General features: G+C 41.1%; 2 protein-coding genes across 2 annotated transcripts in view; both read right to left on the minus strand.

Moving 5' to 3' along the window:
* gcna (germ cell nuclear acidic peptidase) overlaps positions 1-20,829 on the minus strand; it is a 387,394-nt gene that overhangs the window by 28,005 nt on the left and 338,560 nt on the right. The window lies entirely within an intron of this gene.
* On the minus strand, positions 17,066-19,093 carry LOC134032833 (uncharacterized). The gene is made up of 6 exons (XM_062476893.1): positions 19,081-19,093; positions 18,905-18,996; positions 18,668-18,731; positions 18,115-18,300; positions 17,842-18,021; positions 17,066-17,711 (listed from the first exon to the last, which is right to left on the minus strand). The coding sequence occupies exons 1-6, from the start codon at positions 19,091-19,093 to the stop codon at positions 17,473-17,475; spliced, it is 774 nt and encodes a 257-aa protein (XP_062332877.1). The 3' UTR covers positions 17,066-17,472.

Consider the following 20,829-nt stretch of genomic DNA (forward strand, 5'->3'; position numbering starts at 1 on the left):
TGCAAAGACGTGTGTTTACTCATTTTTTAGCAAGTTTGTGGGCTTTATTGAGCGGTATCATGCGCGTCTCTTCCTCTTGACACATGACAAGTGATAGTTACCACTCAATGAAGCCTGTTTGAGACAACAACTCTATCGGTGTTTTGGATGAAGGCTGTCCTGAGATCGCCACTAAAGCACTGAAAACCCTGCTTCCATTTCCAACATCAAGCGGGATTTTCTGCCGTGACAGCAATCAAACAAAATTATGGAATAGGCCTAAACTGGATATAAGGAACGCACTTCGGGTGTCACTGTCGTAGCTTATAGTCACACACAACAGTGGGACTGACACATCGAAAGCTAGCTAGTAAAAATATAACGATGGAAAACCAGGCTAAGAAACTTAAAGATGGGGCTGAAAAATTAAGAGACAAAAATACATCACATTCACTAGACATGGTTTTGTCAATTGAAAAAACGGCTGTTTATTTGACATAAACTCCAAAAACTATTTTTTGCTCAAATCAGCTAAACTATTTTTCTCGCGCGCTCCGCGCACTCGCATTAGGTGTGGAAGTCACTAACTAGGATCACATCAAACCCAGAATGTGCATGCATTAGCACCGCAGCTGTCCAGGGCCTATCTTTCCTCCCAGTCCGTCCCTGCCGGTCCGTTAAAATATGTCTTACATGAAAGCGGTCCGTGGCGCAAAAAAGGTTGGGGACCGTTGCTTTAGAGGACGCATCACAGATCATGGCGCTCCCTCAAATTGTGCAAACACTGTAAGAATTAGCTGAGCAGGTAGAATCTAATAATATATCTGAGTCTGATGCCCGTGACCGAGTAGAACAAGTCATAGAGAGCTTGGCTGCATACTCTGCCGTCACAGATTTACACATCAATAGTAGCTCTGCCACTGTTTTAGTCATTGTTTGACATCAAGTTGCTCAGTCTGTGATGCGTCCTCTAAAGACCCGGCAATTCAATAAATTTCCCGGCACATTTGTAATGTAATGCAATGCAGATGTGCACACTGCCCCCTACCGAACAAGATGGGTATCTCGGTCAGCAGGGAGCTGAAGAAGAGCGGCTACTGACGTCACTCTGCTGCGCCGCTCAGAATGCCTTTTCGCTCATTTTGCATTTCTGCAAATGCATTTGAATTTGAGTTGTGGTCACGATTTTGCAGCCACGTTCTTAAAATGAAAATGCATTTCTGGAAATGCATTTGAATTTGAATTGTGGTCACGATTTTGCAGCCACGTTCTTGAAAATGAAAATGCATTTCTGCAAATGCATTTGAATTTGAATTGTGGTCACGATTTTGCAGCCACGTTCTTAAAATGAAAATGCATTTCTGGAAATGCATTTTCATGCAATTCCAGAAATGCAATTTCAAATTTTACATTTCAAATTGAATTTTGGTATCTATTTGCTGGGGCATGTTTTGAAAATTAAATCTCAAATGTCTATTTCTTTTTCATTTTAATTAAGTGAAAGATTGAGCACTCTTGAAGAAGAAAATTAAAAGGCAAATAGGATGATTGATTACTAATTTCATTTATGAGTCAAATAATGCAGCCACATTCTTAAAATGCAAATGCATTTCTGGAAATGCATTTGCATTAGAATTTTGGTAACGATTTGCTTCCATATTATTAACATGAACCTGCTTTTATGCATTTCAAACTAATACGTTTTATTATATTGACATATACAAATCATATTAAGGTTATATGTTTTGTTTAATTCTAATTATGTAATGGAAATGAATGGAAATTCTATATGCAATTAAATTACATAAAATATTAGGCTTAAATATTTCTGTGAGTGTGTCGTAGGTGTGTTGGCGCGTTAAGAGTTTAGGAAACTTGTTAGAAGTATTGAAAAAAGTGTCATAGCGATTGTAAAAAACTGTAATTCCACCAACACGCTTTCCGACGTGGAGGCAGAGTCTGGGGACATCGGGGGGGGCCCTTCTATCTCTGGGGCTGAGGTCGCCGAGTTGGTTGAAAAGCTCTGCGGTGGCAGGGCCCCTGGGGTGGATGAGGTCCGCCCGGAGTTCCTTAAGGCTCTGGATGATGTAGGGCTGTCTTGGTTGACACGACTCTGCAACATCGCGTGGACATCGGGGACAGTGCCTGGCAGACCGAGGTGGTGGTTCCCCTCTTTAAAAAGGGGGACCGGAGGGTGTGATCCAACTTTAGGGGGATCACACTCCTCAGCTTCCCTGGGAAAGTCTATTCAGGGGTTCTGGAGAGGAGGGTCCGTCGGATTGTCGAACCTCGAATTCAGGAGGAGCAATGTGGTTTTCGTCCTGGCCGTGGAACTGTGGACCAGCTCCACACCCTCGGCAGGGTCCTGGAGGGTGCATGGGAGTTCGCCCAACCAGTCTACACATGTTTTGTGGATTTGGAAAAGGCGTTCGACCGTGTCCCTCGGGGGCTCATCTGGGGGGTGCTCCGGGAGTACGGGGTACCGGATACCTGATCGGGGCTGTCCGGTCCCTATGTATGTGCAGGCAGTCAGATATGTATCCCTTATGTGCTCTTTTCTTTGGATTTTGATGTGCTATATATGTTGTTGAATACATAATGTGTTTCAATCATGTTGTATACTTATGCAATAACCTTACCCCAAAACAAGCCTATAAGTAATAATAAAACACATCTATTAGAGCATTAAAAGTGATTTGAATGTAATTGGTTTCATCTTCTTTTAGGACAACGTATTCAAGAATGTATGCGTCTTATAGACCCAGAAGGCATTCAGATGCGCAGGTTCCAGCTCCAGATGTTGAGGCGCAGAAGATATTTAGTGCCAGCCCCTAACAGTTTGTGGCATATAGATGGCAACCATAAGCGTATAAGGTATTGCTGAGTTTTTTCAGGTAAACAGTATTTATACAATACCTTTTTGTAACTAGAATACTATATTATGAATGGAGGCTACAAGTTTAGGAGAAAGTCTATGGGTTGTATTCTTCGCATTTGCTCAAATTCCTTGAAAAAATAATCTCAGATAATTATACATTTCTACAGTCCTTTGATTCTAGAGGATCTCTCCAAGTCCCTCATGTCCCCGTATTTGCAGGGTATCCCAAATCAACATAAACACGATTGTATATAAACCTTCCATACCATCACAATGCATGAGTTTATTAAATGTGTTTAGTAGATAGAATAATAAAATAATTTAATTTGCAGTTACCTGTGAAAGCACACAAGCAGTGTTTGCTAAGGATGTTTTCTCAACATTATGTTTGATATGAACCCATACAGTTGTAGCGGGGTTTGCTCGTTTAAGATTAGCAATACTTAATTTATAATAAAGTATGTAGTTCTTGGGGCACCACCTCTTATTGTTAAAGGGATAGAGGAAACCTTATTGAATAATATTTAAATAATAGCCTTCGTAATAATCAGTCTAATCTTAAGGAATGAATTCGTTCTAAGAGTAGAGCCAATCGTAACATCAGTGAACACGCACGTCAAAATATCTTTACAATGAATTTATTCAAGTAAGGTAAACAGATCTTATGAAAGTTGGATTATGGGTTTGATATGAGAGATTGGTTTCAATGAACAGAATGAAATGGTCTAACTTAAAGAAAGGCAGAAATTGTACAGTCAGTGATTACATCCTTACAAATCATAAACAGAGCTCACGCCAATGCCATGTCGAGGAGGAAAGAGCGTTAGCCATAGTTACGTTTGATCAGGGGTTGATCAATGATGTTGAGGGCGGTTTGCGCCAAAGGTCCATTTGAAGAATCTGAAGTCACAGCGCGGCTGCGCTGGGTCATGTGACTGAGTCTGCGGGATCTCAGTGAAGTCGCATTTGGAACTGCGTTTTGGGTTCTTCTGTTGAAACGTCCAGATAGTGACGCGTTCACTATAAAGTTGAATCTCAGGAGAAGCTTGGCGACGTCCTTGGAACGCCAATCCTGATGGCGTTCATGCCATGGTCGGTTTCGCTGGAGTCAGAGATTGATGGTCATCTTAGGGCTTTATACAGTTCGAGGGAGGACCCGTCTGGGGTCAGATGTGGATTGGGGGAAGCTGGGTTCTCAACTCCCCCCTCCTTCCTTCACACCTACCAAAGGTGTGATCTGATCTTTGGCTGGTTCATTCGATGGTTCAAATATTGTTCTGGACATCTTGGTACAGTTACAAAATATAGTTGAATGATTGTTTTATTATGATAGCTTCGTGTAGATACCAAGAATGACGTGGTTATCTTTCAGGAAGAAGGAGTTGTTACTAGAATCAAGATTTCAGTGAACACAACATTAAAACAAAGTAACAAACATAACACAAATATCCCTCTCATAATTCTCCACCTTGTACTCTTGTGGTAAAGGTGAAGTCTCAAGACTTTCCTCAAAAGTTCTGATCAAGGTATGTTCTTTGTTCAAATCGCCGCCGAAACGGATAGCAAATGGTCGCTGGAGACGTGTTGTCTAAATCAGGCCCTTTGAAGCTTGCAAGCTAGCAGGAGGGCTGATTAGGTAGATTGGGGAGGCCCCCCCCCCATTCTATGGTTCCTTTGCATCGGCGTTTGGTGGGTAATCAGCATACTGAGGGTGTCACAAGGGCTGATTCTGATGTGATTGAATCACTCTTCAGGTGTGGCAAGATGTTGGCTCCGTGTGGTCTTGTGGACCTCACTACATCCCCCCGGATGTCAACTTTCATAGACCGTCGTCGATGAAACTGTTGACATGAAGACAAGAGAAGAAAGACCACAGCAGCGTAACAGCATGTCACCCCCCCTCCCCAGACATTGGCATGGCTATGAGTGATTAAGCTATGACATGACATAGGAAAAAGGTTGAGAGGAAATTATTGAAACAAAAAGAGGCACTTGAAGTGGCTTACGATGGCCGTAGCAATTGAAGCTTTGTGACTAGGGGTCTAGATGAGGGAAAAGTTGTCGGCTTTCCAATCTTTTTAAATCAAACTAGTTTCAATAACTCATTTAGGTTATGGTTACAATTGACTGCCAAAGACGTATACAAATAACAAATAAAGGTACAAGGTAATTATAGTACATACTTTACACAATTATAGTTACTAAGTAGCTTCTTGAAGTCAACGTAACTAAACCACATTGATGAACTGCATCTAATAATGTAACTTTAGTTTGGCAACCACTGTTATTTTAAAACACAGTTAGCTGTGGGAATAGTCAATGCTCTTTTCGACAAGCTATCGTGGCGGCATAATAGGTTACGTGTAGAAACTGCATTGTTTAGTTGCTTCTAAACAAAAGTCCTTCAGGACTAAGCACTACTGTCTGTTTCCCTGAACTAGACATGTGCACCAACGTATTAGTTGGTTGGTTAATTCACTTAACCAAATAGCTACACTATTAAAAATAGAGGCTATAATAAAGGCTCTTATGCTACTTTCCGTGAAGAGCTGGCCGAGGCAGATTACAACGTAAATGTCGGGGCAGCGGTGTTTCTGAGCACGCGCGTACCTCCGGTCAAACCTAGCCGCTTCCTTTGAGCTAGCTGGTCCCACACACACACTAGCAGCTATTTCACGAAAAACAATTGAATACGCACACAGCCACTGTAGCCCAGGCACAGTAGTATTAAATACATGGTGCTACATACAGTTAGAGCTCGCTCTATTTTAACAGTTCGTTTCACAAAAGTTACGATTGCTCATTTCAATCTATCTTAGCCTCACACGGGGCGCCATTATGTAGCGGGGTTTGCTCGTTTAAGATTAGCAATACTTAATTTATAATAAAGTATGTAGTTCTTGGGGCACCACCTCTTATTGTTAAAGGGATAGAGGAAACCTTATTGAATAATATTTAAATAATAGCCTTCGTAATAATCAGTCTAATCTTAAGGAATGAATTCGTTCTAAGAGTAGAGCCAATCGTAACATCAGTGAACACGCACGTCAAAATATCTTTACAATGAATTTATTCAAGTAAGGTAAACAGATCTTATGAAAGTTGGATTATGGGTTTGATATGAGAGATTGGTTTCAATGAACAGAATGAAATGGTCTAACTTAAAGAAAGGCAGAAATTGTACAGTCAGTGATTACATCCTTACAAATCATAAACAGAGCTCACGCCAATGCCATGTCGAGGAGGAAAGAGCGTTAGCCATAGTTACGTTTGATCAGGGGTTGATCAATGATGTTGAGGGCGGTTTGCGCCAAAGGTCCATTTGAAGAATCTGAAGTCACAGCGCGGCTGCGCTGGGTCATGTGACTGAGTCTGCGGGATCTCAGTGAAGTCGCATTTGGAACTGCGTTTTGGGTTCTTCTGTTGAAACGTCCAGATAGTGACGCGTTCACTATAAAGTTGAATCTCAGGAGAAGCTTGGCGACGTCCTTGGAACGCCAATCCTGATGGCGTTCATGCCATGGTCGGTTTCGCTGGAGTCAGAGATTGATGGTCATCTTAGGGCTTTATACAGTTCGAGGGAGGACCCGTCTGGGGTCAGATGTGGATTGGGGGAAGCTGGGTTCTCAACTCCCCCCTCCTTCCTTCACACCTACCAAAGGTGTGATCTGATCTTTGGCTGGTTCATTCGATGGTTCAAATATTGTTCTGGACATCTTGGTACAGTTACAAAATATAGTTGAATGATTGTTTTATTATGATAGCTTCGTGTAGATACCAAGAATGACGTGGTTATCTTTCAGGAAGAAGGAGTTGTTACTAGAATCAAGATTTCAGTGAACACAACATTAAAACAAAGTAACAAACATAACACAAATATCCCTCTCATAATTCTCCACCTTGTACTCTTGTGGTAAAGGTGAAGTCTCAAGACTTTCCTCAAAAGTTCTGATCAAGGTATGTTCTTTGTTCAAATCGCCGCCGAAACGGATAGCAAATGGTCGCTGGAGACGTGTTGTCTAAATCAGGCCCTTTGAAGCTTGCAAGCTAGCAGGAGGGCTGATTAGGTAGATTGGGGAGGCCCCCCCCCCATTCTATGGTTCCTTTGCATCGGCGTTTGGTGGGTAATCAGCATACTGAGGGTGTCACAAGGGCTGATTCTGATGTGATTGAATCACTCTTCAGGTGTGGCAAGATGTTGGCTCCGTGTGGTCTTGTGGACCTCACTACACAGTTCTTTCAACTTTTCATAACAATGGACATGGACATCAGAAATATGTCAATTGATGTTGGACCACTATGTGCAGGCAACTCATCTCATTTGTGCTGTGACATAGAAGCAAGATGCCTGCCTCTGCATCTAAATCTCTAATGAAGCAGCACCATTTAATATGAAAATAAATCCAGTGATTGAAGACTGCTAATCATTTTAACTGTTAGATGTTACCTTGAAGTGTACTACACAATGCCATCTTTTTTTTTTTATCACAGATGGTGAATTGTAGTTCATGGTGGCATTGATGGTTTTAGCCGTCTAATTGTACCTCACCTGCGCCACAAACAACCGGGCCTCAACAGTGATGAGCAGCTTCCTTGAAGCTGCCAACACCTATGGAGTGCCATCACGAGTTAGGTCTGACAAAGGAGGAGAAAATGTTCAAGTGGCACACTTCATGGTGTCCACCAGAGGCCAAAATCGGAATTCCCATCTCACTGGTAGAAGTACCCACAACCAGAGGTACAATTGTTTTAGTAACAATATTGTATATTGTCATACTTCTTCAAATCAACATATGAATCATAAAGGAACAAATAAATGTTTTATTCCATGAAAAGTTTGACAAACATTTTAAGTCTTTTTGCATAGGAAGTGTTGTCAATGTAGATAACTTTAGAGATACATCTTATGAATAACACAATTCTGCATTATTTCTTGTTTGTGCTTTGTCCATCCAGGATAGAAAGATTGTGGAGAGATGTTTTTGGGGGAGTTTTGGACCTCTTCTACACTTCTTTCTGCAACCTCGAAATGGAGGGCCTACTGAACCTAGAGGAAGAGGTCCACATCTATGCATTACATTGGAGCTTTCGTCCCCAAATTCAAAGGCACCTGCAGTTTTTCAAAGATGGTTGGAACCACCACCGATTGCGCACTGAGGGAAATCAGTCACCACTTCAGCTGTGGACTCAACGTGAGGGACATGACCCCCTTCAGGTTTGTACTTCAAACTAAAATAATTGTATGTATAAATAAGAATGAATGTAAGCAGCAATCAAAGATTATATTAAATTATACTACAGTTGTTCTTTTGTGATTGGCATTGCTTTAGTATATGGATAGAGAAAACTTAAAAGGCTCATCATATTTCAATATGTAATCTCACATTAGGTTGACAGAGAGTATGGCATTGACTGGAGAGGTCCATATGGTCACCATAATGAAGGAGTCATAGTCCTGGAGGTTCAGCTTCCACGGCCACTGACTGAGGTAGAAGTTCAGAGGTTACCAGATCCACGAGGTTCTTTTTCCAATGTCTGAATGTGTACAGTGAGACAGTTGCCTTTTTAAATGAAACAATTGGTGATGTTTAAAAGCCAGTTTCTGACAACATTAGAATTACATTTTTCATACATCATGTGATGTACAAACTTCAAGACATCTGTGTTTTATTCTGGAGTCATCTGTTTTTGTGGTCTCAAAACAGACATTATATCCATGTTACAAGAATCTTTTTTTTTTTCTTAAACAACACTTATTTTACATATTTTCATCTCTTAACATTTTAATATTGATTCTCTTAAACAACAAACTGCACAGTCATTTAACATTGTTATATTTTTTAGTTCTTTCATTCAAAAAACATAAAGCTTACATGAATATGGTGTATGTCTCTAGAGCTTCTGTGGTGTATGTCTCTAGAGCTTTTGTGGTGTATGTCTCTTGAGCTTCTGTGATGTATGTCTCTAGAGCTTCTGTGGTGTATGTCTCTAGAGCTTCTGTGGTGTATGTCTCTAGAGCTTCTGTGGTGTATGTCTCTAGAGCTTCTGTGGTGTATGTCTGTAGAGATTATGTGGTGTATGTCTGTAGGGCTTTGCATTAAAACTGACCAAACCCAGAGTAGGATGAAGACATGCTTGCGATCAGGTCCCGGTGAAAATCCTCATACTTCTTACAATTTTTGGACAGCTTCAGTGTAAAAAAACATGTTGATGACTGTGGAAGGTCACAGTCAACAATCTCAATATGTAGAGATGAACAGATAACATCCCACCCTGTCCAAAAAGTCAGCAAGCTCTTCAGGACCTCTGATGAACCTACAAAAGAACCCATATTAGTCCTGTCCTCAGTTTTAATACAGAGCAATATCCAAAAGTCTCTCTCCAAAATATTAGTGCATACTAAAATACAATTAAAATAGTCATACCTGTTTCTACAAATGTCCTTAGGAAATGTAAAACTCGGCACTGCTCCTCAATGGTGAGGACATCCTCATCCACGTCTTCGTCACGCGGCCAGACAATCTTGTCCAGAATAATCAAAAAAAAAAAGATAAAATCATGGTAAAGTTACATACTTCTTAACAATCAAGCTTCCCTAGAACTTACTTGTGGTGTTATCTCCATGTCAATAGCCCTGGGAAAGAGAACTGGCACAGTGTCTGGTCTGGAACTCAAAAACGCCAAAACACCGGTGTCTTTTAGGCCTCTCCTCACTTGTTTCACCTTTTTGATCGTCCTTCCAAGAACCTTTAAAAAAAAGCAAAGAAAATCAAGCACATTTAAGACATTTTGTTCCCCATCAGTTATGTTTTTATTATTAATTAAATCATTATTTAATAATTTAAGACATCACTTTTGCAAGGGTGACCTGGCAATGTAGTTCCCACCTAGATGAGTCATTGACCAGACCCCCTTTATCCCTCTCTCACCCCTGCCCCTTCTGCCCCCCCACACTCCCAATACACACAGGTTTTCAGTAATTAATTGGAAGAGTTACTAAAATAAGCTAAATTCTGTAAATGCAAGATCACATGACCATCATGAAATGAAAAAAATGCTTTGTCTACCTGTGGGAATAATTAACCATGACCACTAAGTAATAAGCATCTTATTACATTACAATATTGTTATCTCATATCTTATTCTGCCTTTCACATGATTTAAACTCTCAAATCAAAAGTGTACTCTGATATCCACAAAAACATGTCTTTAAACATATGAGGCATTTGTATAATGACTAAGAAGAAAAAACGTAGGGCATGGAGGAGGATTTTCTCTTTCAGCCAGACCCTGTTATCCATTGCCAGGCAGGTCCCAAGGCAGTGCCAGGCAGGTCCCAAGGCAGAGAACTTTAGTTTTATCTTCCTCTGTAAGTTCCATGGTTCCTTCCAGCTGATCAAGGACAGACACAACGCTAAGTTAAAACTAATAATAGATTATTTAGAACGTGGTCAAGCAACAACATTTAAATGCAAACAAAGTTTGATGAACACACACAAAGTTAGTTGCTTTAAAAGAAGATGAATTGTAACATGTTTTTAATACAATTATATACGTTTTTTCACTACTAACCAACTCAATGACATCACAGACATCCTGGTCCACGCAGTCAGATAGAGTTATTGTTGCCGTCTCTTGTTCTCCGCCAAACAGTACGTGCATGATAGCGAGGCTTAGACCGGTAAAATGTGGGCCACCATTTAAAAAACAGTGCCCAATCATACGGCCAGCTACAACAAAAAAGTCAATTTCTAATAGTGTTTGAGATGTCGATGGAATTAGATGGTCTCTTTGTCCTTAAAAGAGCAAGGTCTTGATTTCTGAGAAGAAGCAAATTTAATTGTTATTGGCTAGGTGGATTTATTTTTCAGATACATAATCATAATCAGTCTATAAATCAATAATATGAAATACCTTTCTCTTCATCAAGAAGGAATCCATTTTGCAGTTGTTCCATGACAGTAGAGAGCACATACCTGGTGACGCCCTCTCCAATGGCAGAGTCACCAAGTAAAACATATTGGAAATCAGGCTATGTTACACATGGATGCCTCAATGGAGACACCTCTTGTTTTGACTTCTCTGTCAAAGTTCTATCTAGTATCTGGGACTATCTCAAAAACTGTACAACCACTGTACACTAGGTGGAACTTCCCATTTCAAATTCACTCCCTCTCACCACTAAAATGTAATATAACAATGTACTGGTTCTGTCTATTTTGACACGTCATTTAGATTTTTACCAATCAATCTACATTGCAGTGGATTAGCCCACTCCACCCTTGGCCTTTTGTTAAAAAGCATGATGGCCCGGTTCCTTTCCACTATGGAATCCCTCAATCTTAGTGTGAAGGCAAGGGGGTCTTTGTCCTTGTTGGAGTCAAGTGTCGTGTGTGTGAACAATTCCGCTGCCTTTCCTGGGTTTGGTTCTGTGACCCAAGCTTAACAGAAACACAAAATGTTAAATACATTTCACTGCTACAGTAAATATATGATATTATACTGTATTATACTTATTTCTAAATAATCTGGAAATCAATAAATCATTAAGACATCTGCCACATCCCCCAAAAAATACTTAGCTGTCTAAATGAGGACCGACTATTCTGTGTAAATGTTATTTTCAGAAAGGTAAGTTGATACCAATGTTTATATTTATATAAACATAATTTATAATAGGTTCTTCTGAACTTTGTTTGTACATTTACTTACCATCAAGGATGTATACTGGCCCACTTCCTGCTGAAGTGCCAGATGAACTTGCTGCTGATATTGACAATATAAAATAATCAGTATTCATAATTATGTTCAAAGCATTATGTCACCAGGTGGGTGTGTGCATTTCATGCAAGTGTTTGTAATGAATGGAAACTGAGTACAAGTAAATGTACCCTCTTAAAGTAATGAAACACCTGAAAATAGCCTAATTAATCATAAACCCTAAATTGCGCAAAATCTCTCATCCCTTAGAACCGATCTTTAATCTTGGTGAGTACAAACCCTCATCTGAACCTGTCTCCAGACTCTCCGCCATGAGCAAATCTACAACTTGATGCTGTAAGGTGGTGTCACTTGTCCCACTGGCTCTAGGGGCAGCTGCACCATTCTCCCTGTCATTCTCTACCTCCCTTTCAACCTGTGATCGGCTTGAAAAGAGTTAAGTTGAGGAGATAGTTTGCCTTTACGCAGTATCAATTATTCAAACACAAACATTTCATAAAAGACCTCTACATCGGTAACCAGGCTGATTGACAAATGGATAGTTATGATTACTGGCTATTTTATAACAACATACACCAACATTGAACCAAAGGGAAAAAGGAACACAATGTTAAAATACATTTTAAATTTAGAGCATTACCCTGAACAGGATTCACTGTGGGTTCTGATTTGTGCAAAAGGAAGTTGTTCTCCACAGTGAATGCAAGATGTCAGGGGTCCATTTTAAGCAACTGAATTATCCACTTCCTAATTGTTGAGACAACAACATAAATAATTAAAACAGATAAAAGACACTGTGGAAGGGTGAGCGATTTGACAGAAACATTTGAATCTTTAGATTTCTAGATGACAGTAGATTAACAATCCACATATTGACTTGACAGATCAGTTACTGCACTCAAATATTCAAAAGACAAATAACAGCAAAAATGTAGAACTTTGTCTTACATTCTCCATACTCAAATTTCTTTGCAGTGGGCGAATGTAAAGAGTGGCATGACTTATCATGACTGAAGGGTCTCTTAGGTATTTGACACAGTAGCCCTGATTAGGGCAAGGGATGGAAACAAGATGACGGCTTCGTGTGGTTCCAGAAATTTTCATCATTTCGAACCCGCCTGCTTATCTCAATTTTGGATAGCTTGTCAAAATGAACTCCACAAACTCTTCTGAGTTTTCTTGGTTACCTGTGAGATAATAAAAACAAAAACAAAATAGCACCAGCAACAGTGATTTTTGTTATTATAAAACAGCTGACAGGAACTTTATCTGCACTACATTTGCCAGGTGACTTACCTCTAAGGTTCAGGCGCCTCTCACCCAACCCCACCCTCTGGAGGTGCTCTTTGCCAACTCTGCTTGGGACGATAGTTGTGTCTTTCCGCCCAAGACGGCAAAATGTGTGGGTGTAAGTGACAAGTTGGTTGGTCTGAGAGTGTCTTGGTTGGCGCCTTGACCTTGTTTGGTTGTTATACGCGGAAAATAGCCTTGAAACTTCCGCTAGAAAAATAAATAAATTATATAGTGAATTAATACATTCTCAAACTACATTCAACCAATAGGTCGCCCAAGCTTATGTCATGTTGTTTACTGTAATAGTTAGGCTCAGGTAAATTAGGATCACAAAACAAAGTGATGTGTGTCTGGAGAAACAACTTTTTACTGTACACTTGTTGGTTATGATTACTTATAATGTATATTATGTGTATTAGCTCATCATCAACAGGGTGGTGTAGGCCTCCGCGACCCCTTGGTGTACCAGATGATATGGCAGAAGTGGCAGATGATATGGCAAGAGTGACAGATGACATGGAAGATGCTGTTCCAGGTGGACTTGCTGTTGATAATGACAAATGAATAGCAGCATGCACCAATACAAATACACTACATAAACTATGACTAAACTGTATCGTTCAACTTCAAAATATTACAACGCGTGTTCCTTTGCCATGTGCGACAGACACGTTGGTGCCAGCTAGCTAAATAGATCTGAATTTGTGGCTGCTGGGTGCGCGATAGGCTACCCTTCAAATTATCGTCAAAACATACCAAGCAACAATTAGTTATACATTAGTAAACATTCGGATCATGTGCTAAACTTACACCGCTCCATCTCGTCGAGCCGATCAGCCGCCTCTCTTAGTAGCTCGGATACCCGTCTGGACATGTTGACTGACTCTTCTCTTCTCTAGTTCATCTGGACTTGATTGCTATGCCTGGCTGAACGTTTGAGTCCTGCCCCGATCCCGCCCTGATCCCGCCCCGATCCCGCCCCCTAATTATCTTAAGGATGAAGAAATACAGAAATAAATGTACACATAAATAAATACAGAAATAAATACAGACAGAAATAAATTACGTAGAAAATAAAAGACTATAGTAAATTAATTGTAAAATTATTTCTATGTATGCAATATATTTATTGATAGATTTATTTCTGTCTGTTTTTATTTCTGTATTTATTTATTTCTGTGTACATTTATTTCTGTATTTCTTCATCCTTAAGCTAATTAGGGGGCGGGATTGGGGCGGGATCAGGGTGGGATCGGGGCAGGACGTTCAGCCAAGCATTATGCCATAGCAATCCAGCACAGATAGATTAGAGAAGTAAAGTCACAGTAAACATGTCTAGACGAGTAAAAGGAGCTACTAAAGGCAGTTGATCAGACTATTGATATCTGGTCAGATGATGTTTTGAAGTGTAGCCTATATTTTGAAGTGTAGCCTACTTAGCGTGTAGGCCTACGACAACCACAAATTCTGATCAATTTAGCAAACTCTAGCTAGCAGTGTTTCGATGAGTGTGTCAGACGGGTCAAACTAAGGAACTTACCCGGCTACATAAGTAGCCGGGTAAGTTCCCTAGCAGGTCACAAATACATTATGTAGATTGCATATCATTGAAATGGTGCGTTGGTCTAGTTTATAAGCATGGTTATACTACTATACTCTGCACTTAGACCGACACAGGTGAATCTCAGTAAATTAGAATATCATGGAAAAAGTTGAAACTCATATATTATACAGAGGCATTACACATAGAGTGAAACATTTGAAGTGTTTATTAATTTGGATGATTATGGCTTACAGCTAATGAAAACCCAAATTTCAGTATCCTAGAACATTTGACTGAAAAAGTTAAATATTGTAGACTCATGATGTCCTACTCTAATCAGCTGATTATCTCCTGTAAAGGTTTCCTAAGCCTTTAAATGGTCTCTAAGTCTGGTTCAGTAGGCTACACAGTCATGGGGAAGACTGCTGTCCTGAAGACAATCATTGACACCCTCCACAAGGAGGGTAAGCCACTACAGGTCATTGCTAAAGACGCTGGCTGTTCCCAAAGTGCTGTATCCAAGCATATTAATAGAAAATTGAGTGGAAGGCAGGGCCGGCCCAAGGCATAAGCGAACTAAGCGGCTGCTTAGGGCCCCTGTGGCTACCAGAGGGCCCCCAAGAGCAAATGAAATGACAGTTTCATGTATTATGTGAAAATATATATATTCTTTTTTTTTAATCGGCAACGATAAGCGACGCCGAGGGGCCCCCAAATCAATTTTGCTTAAGGCCCCATAAAGGCTTGGGCCGGCCCTGGTGGAAGGGAAAATTGTGGTAGAAAAAGGTGCACAAGCAACAGGGATAACTGCAGCCTTGAGAGGATTGTGAAGCAACAGTCATTCAAGAATTTTGGGGAAAATCACAAGGAGTGGACTGAGGCTGGAGTCAGTGCATCAAAAGCCACCACGCACAGATGTATCCAGGACATGGGCTACAACTGTCGCATTCCTCGTGTCAAGCCACTCCTGAACCAGAGACAACGTCAGAAGCGTCTTACCCAGGCGAAGGAGAAAAGGGAAAGGACTTGCTCAGTGGTCCAAGATCCTCTTTTCAGATTAAAGTAAATGTTGCTTTTCACTTGGAAATAAAAGTCCCAGAGTCTGGAGGAAAAGTGGAGAGGCACAGAATCCAAGTTGCTTGAAGTCCAGTTTGAAGTTTCCAAGTGATGATTTGCAGAGCCATGTAATCTGCTGGTAGGTCCACAGTTTTATCAAGTCCAAAGTCAATGCAGCCATCTACCAGGACATTTTAGAGCACTTCATGCTTCCTTCCATTGACAAGCTTTATGGAGATGCTGATTTCATTTTCCAGCACGACTTGGCACCTGCCCACACTGCCAGAAGTAACAGAACCTGGTTTAATGACCATGGTATCACTTGATTGGTCAGCAAACTTGCCTGACCTGAACCCATAGACAATCTATGAGTGGAACCCAGACCCAACAGTGCAGACAAGCTGAAGGCCGCTATCAAAGCAACCTGGGCTTCCATAACACATCAGCAGTGCCACAGGCTGATCGCCTCCATGATGCAATTATTCATGCAAAAGGAACCCAGACCGAAGACAGAAGTATTGAATGCCTATATGAACATACTTTCCAGTCGGCTGACATTTCTGTATTAAAAATCAATATTAGCATTAAATGCCCTAGTTGGCAATGGAGTAGTATTCTAAATGAGATGACGCATCGAGGGATTAGCCTACCCATGAGACTTTAGGTGTATTCGACTTCATGCAGCGCCGACAGCCGGCTGCCTTGAATCTGAGAATACCATTGGCTGCTTCAAGTCAGCCGGTGTGAAAAATGTTTTGGGCCTATGTACAATGAATGTGTTTTAGGAGAAGTTTACAGTTGGTTAAGAAGCTTGATACAATGTATGTTGATTAAACTCCATTTGGTAGAGATGCCACCTGTAGTTTTATGACACCTAACTAGGAGACGTGAAGTCTAAGAGACGGGAAGTCTGGGTGACCTGAGAGAGTTCTTGTCACCTGGGGGGAAGAGACAGTTGGTCTGAAGACAATGTGGATTCAACTGTATTGTTCTAAGGATTTAACCAATGACAGAAGAGATTTGGTATAGCTGCATGTCTGTAGGATGGACCAATGGCTTTTGAGAACTGTTGTATCTATAAAATGGTCTGTTGAAGAATGTTCTGGGTGGTTCAGGGCCATCAGCTGGGTAGTGCTGGTGGGCTGGATTCTCCCGGTTCCATTCTAGAATGCTAGATGGAGCTGTATAGAATTGTCTTTGTTTTATTGTCTTATGTTTGTGTGTCGATGATGTTATGTTGATAACGTTATTATGTTCAAATCTACGTCAAATAAACATTAACTCTGTACTTCACCCGACTTCAGCTTAAACTATTGATTCTCTCAAAAACTTCCACGACACCGGGCTGCAGGCGGCGCCGGTGCTGCCCAGACTCGGATTTTCACTAATGGTCACTAATCAATATTAACGTGTGTGGTAGCCTAAATATTGAGATGATAAGAGTTAAATCCAAATTTTTCAAAAACAATCTGGATAATTTAAATATATGATGAATAAATATATGATGAATAATAAATGAATAATTTATCCCCATAATTTCCCAATTGCCCAATCTGCCAGCCAACATAAGGTGAGTCCAACCACGCAAGTCAATGTATGTAAAAAATAATATGAAAGTTTATTGAACAGAAAAACAAGACTGAGTTAGTGAAAATAAAACCAAAACCTGGTAGCCGCTGGCCCTCCCCGCAATGGGAAGGCGGAGCCAGCGCGCTCCCTTACCTAACAGTGAATCTAAAACAAAAACCCGAAAACGTTAGCTAGGTCACCAACTCACCCATGTTATAAGTTAAGTGTTATGTTCTACCACTCATTTACAAATAATGCTCTGTGCTCTGCTGCAGTCATGCTCTGGAGGCAGCCTCTGTTGCAATTGACTCGCCTGGGCCATTACAGGTAGAGATCAAAGGGAGAGAACACATAGTATACATCACAGTATATCAAGTTAGGTCTCAGGCGATTACAGCTGTGACTGAGTGATTCAAATCCAAGTGACTTGAGTTCAATTCTCTGAATCCTGCTCCGCATCACTATCATCATCATCCGAGCTGTTGCCACGTTGCCAGTCCATGTCTTCCTCCATTTCCCTGTCCTCCTCTTCCACCAGTCTGTTACTTGGTTTGAGAGTGCATCTGTAGGTGCCTGCTATGGTCTGCTGTTGGAGTCTCAGGTCTTGCAGTCTCCTCTTTAGTGCACTGATGAGGCCCTTGGACCCCTCCTCGGTTAATCCATTTGGCAAGCCTGGAAATGTTGTTAATTGATGTTGAAATTAATTTACTGAAGACTATACTAGCAGGATTGGTTTCCACTTAAATAGTTTGACCTATAAATTTGAAAGTGCATGTAGCCAGATAATTTGATTTACACTTACTTCCTGTCTGTGTGCTCACTAAAACAGTGCCCATCAGTGTCTGGACCTTTGCCACTGAGTCCTTGAGGTACTGGCAGTGCTGCAGCATCTCCTTCACAAGGATCTGCTTTTCCTCTTTTAGTCGTGAGGCAAGCATTACGTGGTCAAAGAGTTTCTTCTTTGTGAGGATGTCCACACCGTCTGTAAAGGAATAAAAACATTTGACATTAATAAACAAATTACTATTAATTGACATTTTATATGCATACTTAAAGTTAAATCTTGATGCAACACCTGTATTCTGTTCCTGCCAAGGCCAGATCATGCTCTCTGCAGCTTTGTTAGAGAGTTTCTGCACAACTAAGTCTGTGTCCACAAGGTCACCATCAGGCTGTTGGTTGTATCTCTGGATGTCTTCCAGCAACCGTTTCTTTTCCTGGGCTATCTTTTGAGTTATTTTCTGTCGCCTTTTGTTGCGATCTGCAAATACGGTAAAAACATAGTACGTAAAAAGAGCTGCCATGGTAGTGAAGATATCAGTATAGCCTAAGATTTATCTGCATTAGTTATGTTTACACTATACATACCATTCTGTCTGTAAAGGTAGTGCTTTTTCTGACAAATGCTCACAAAGAGTGCTTCGATTGTGATCTGCAAACTTTGAGCATCAACAGAACCAGGTGCTGCACTTCCTTGATTAAAGATAAAATAAATAAACTTTTAACATTTAAGCTACAGATATGCATTACAACCAAGTGACTGAGAGTGTTTATATATTAAGTATTTTTCTTACTGCTACTGGCCCACTGCTTGACATCAACAACCCATTATTTCAGCATGTCATCACAGCAATGCAACTGCTCCTGCATTGTCTTCAGGCTCTCAGCTACATCCACAGTCTTCTCTACTGTCTGAAAACAGCAATACAGAAGGCAGTCTTTTTAAACTACCAGAGGTCCTGTACCACTACAATGTCTACTAGGGGGTACTATAACAACGTGATGCATTTTGGGTATAATAGGTAAAAGTTACGTTTAAATGTAACTGCTTTAAATAGTTAATCATCTTCAGTACGTGAACATACCTTCTTGAATCTGGAAGACAAGGCTATATGGAGGCCATTCTCTTTCCGTTCATTCCACCCCATAGCATGGACAGTCAGCATGTCAGTTCTTACTGTGAAGAACAAAACAAAATCAAAATACAAATTTGTAAAACATGTACATTTGCAGGCTGGCAGGGGGAAATAAGCTTACAAACCTGACTTGGCCATATACTTGGTGGTGAAGGATTCATATATCTATGTGTCTATTCCAATATGTAATGATGGTATTCAATGACACAAATCTGTGTTCTAGAAAGAGTGGTCTGGAGTCGCAGAGGTCCGATAATATCAGCTTTAATGCAGCAGTTGGAAATCAACAAGTACAGAGCTCTGGGGTTGTCTACGTTTCCCTACCCGCAACAGAGTTTGGGCTGGTTCACGAAGTCCAACTGGCTATCTTTCCCTGCCCCAGCATATTATATACAATGCAATTGAAACACAAGTATCAGAAAGGGTTCAGCTTGTTCTCTCGTGCGTCAGGGAGTTGTTCTTGCCTACGCGTCCCACCTGCTCGGGTGCCATCTCCACCCAGTTTCAAGGTTGTTTCTGAAAATGAAGAGATAGAGACACAAAGAACAGCCTGCTTCCCACACTCAGTGTGAGACCCAATGTTTAAGCCTGAGCACACTTCTCAGATCATAACTTTAATAAGCACAATGCATAACTTTATTAAGCACAATATATTCTTTAATCCCTCTTTTGATCTCTGAAAACACCAGAGATCAATCAACATAGCCCGGACCAACCACCGCCTCCTCGTCCTGGTCAGCCAGCCCCAGCAACGGCATTTGGAACCCCGTCTTTGGGTTCTCCACAGCCGAGACAATTATTCGGTTTCACAGGGACCTGATACACGGGATACAGCAACAATCATGTTGATATTGATATAGCACATTCTTAAGTAAAATAGCGGAAACCTTCTTAGTCCAGTACAATTCTAGTGTGGTCAAGCAGTATCACTCTTGACCTAGTCGTAACCCTCTTTTCCTGACTCTCACATTCGTAGCAATAGCAAAAGGTTCACTGGCCCTTCTCCACCAACTCCTGCAACGTACGACTGGATTCTGGAGCAGCACAACACATGCTCCAGTGGTAGCACGTACTTCCTTTCCCCAGCACCCTTAGGGCGTGCGAGGTTCTCTCGATGACCTTGAATGGTCCTGTCCATAAATGTACAACAGGCTTCCCCGAACATCTGATGATGTATTGGGGCAGGTGGGGCAGGGTCTTCAAGGGGAAGGGGGAGGCAGACCACTCCTAGGTCTGATGAGGCATAGGGGCAGATGGGGCAGGGTCTCCAAGGGGAAGGGGTAGATCATCCAGTGAGAAAGGGGGGGGACATGGTCTCCAGGGGAATGGGGCCTTAGAACAGGGGTTAGGTAGTCAGACCCGCCGGTCTGACTCGTCCTGAAGCAGAAAAGAGTTACAGTCCCAGCATCACCTTATCTCCCATGATCAAGCAGTAACTGAGTCAAATGAGATGCGAACAGTTGAACACCAATGATTAAACACAGATATTGAAATCAAGAACCCATTCGAGGATTTAAAGTGGATATTTCTAAAGTTCAAATAAATCCCTCCTTTCACACCCTTATAGGGTGTGACAACAAACCCAAATTTAAAAAATATCCCATTACCGATTACACAATGTTGACATACAAATCAACAATAATGATGAGACTATGCAGCGTTATGGCCAAGTGGTGTGGACACACTGGACACAGTGGGAAAACCCTAATGATGTTATAGGGGAAAACCCACCGTCACTCCACAGAGTGGACATTCGACATCCATGTATCCACGGCAGACCTGGACATGCTCACAGGCCCCCTTCACCACATACATACAACTTTAGCCAAGCTTTTAGAATTGTAATAAAATAAAATAAATTCGAAACAAATAGA

Source organism: Osmerus eperlanus, chromosome 13 (genome assembly GCF_963692335.1).
Source record: "Osmerus eperlanus chromosome 13, fOsmEpe2.1, whole genome shotgun sequence".
NCBI classification, from domain to species: Eukaryota; Metazoa; Chordata; class Actinopteri; order Osmeriformes; family Osmeridae; genus Osmerus; species Osmerus eperlanus.

What these genes read in the sequence shown, in the direction of transcription:
- LOC134032833 (XM_062476893.1), bottom strand. An exon ending in GCAGGAGCAGTTGCATTGCT is followed by an intron (nt 18,301 to 18,667) that starts GTGATGACATGC and finishes CCGTATTTGCAG; the next exon opens with ATCGCAACAAAAGGCGACAG. An exon ending in TTGGCAGGAACAGAATACAG is followed by an intron (nt 18,022 to 18,114) that starts GTGTTGCATCAA and finishes ATTCCTTTACAG; the next exon opens with ACGGTGTGGACATCCTCACA.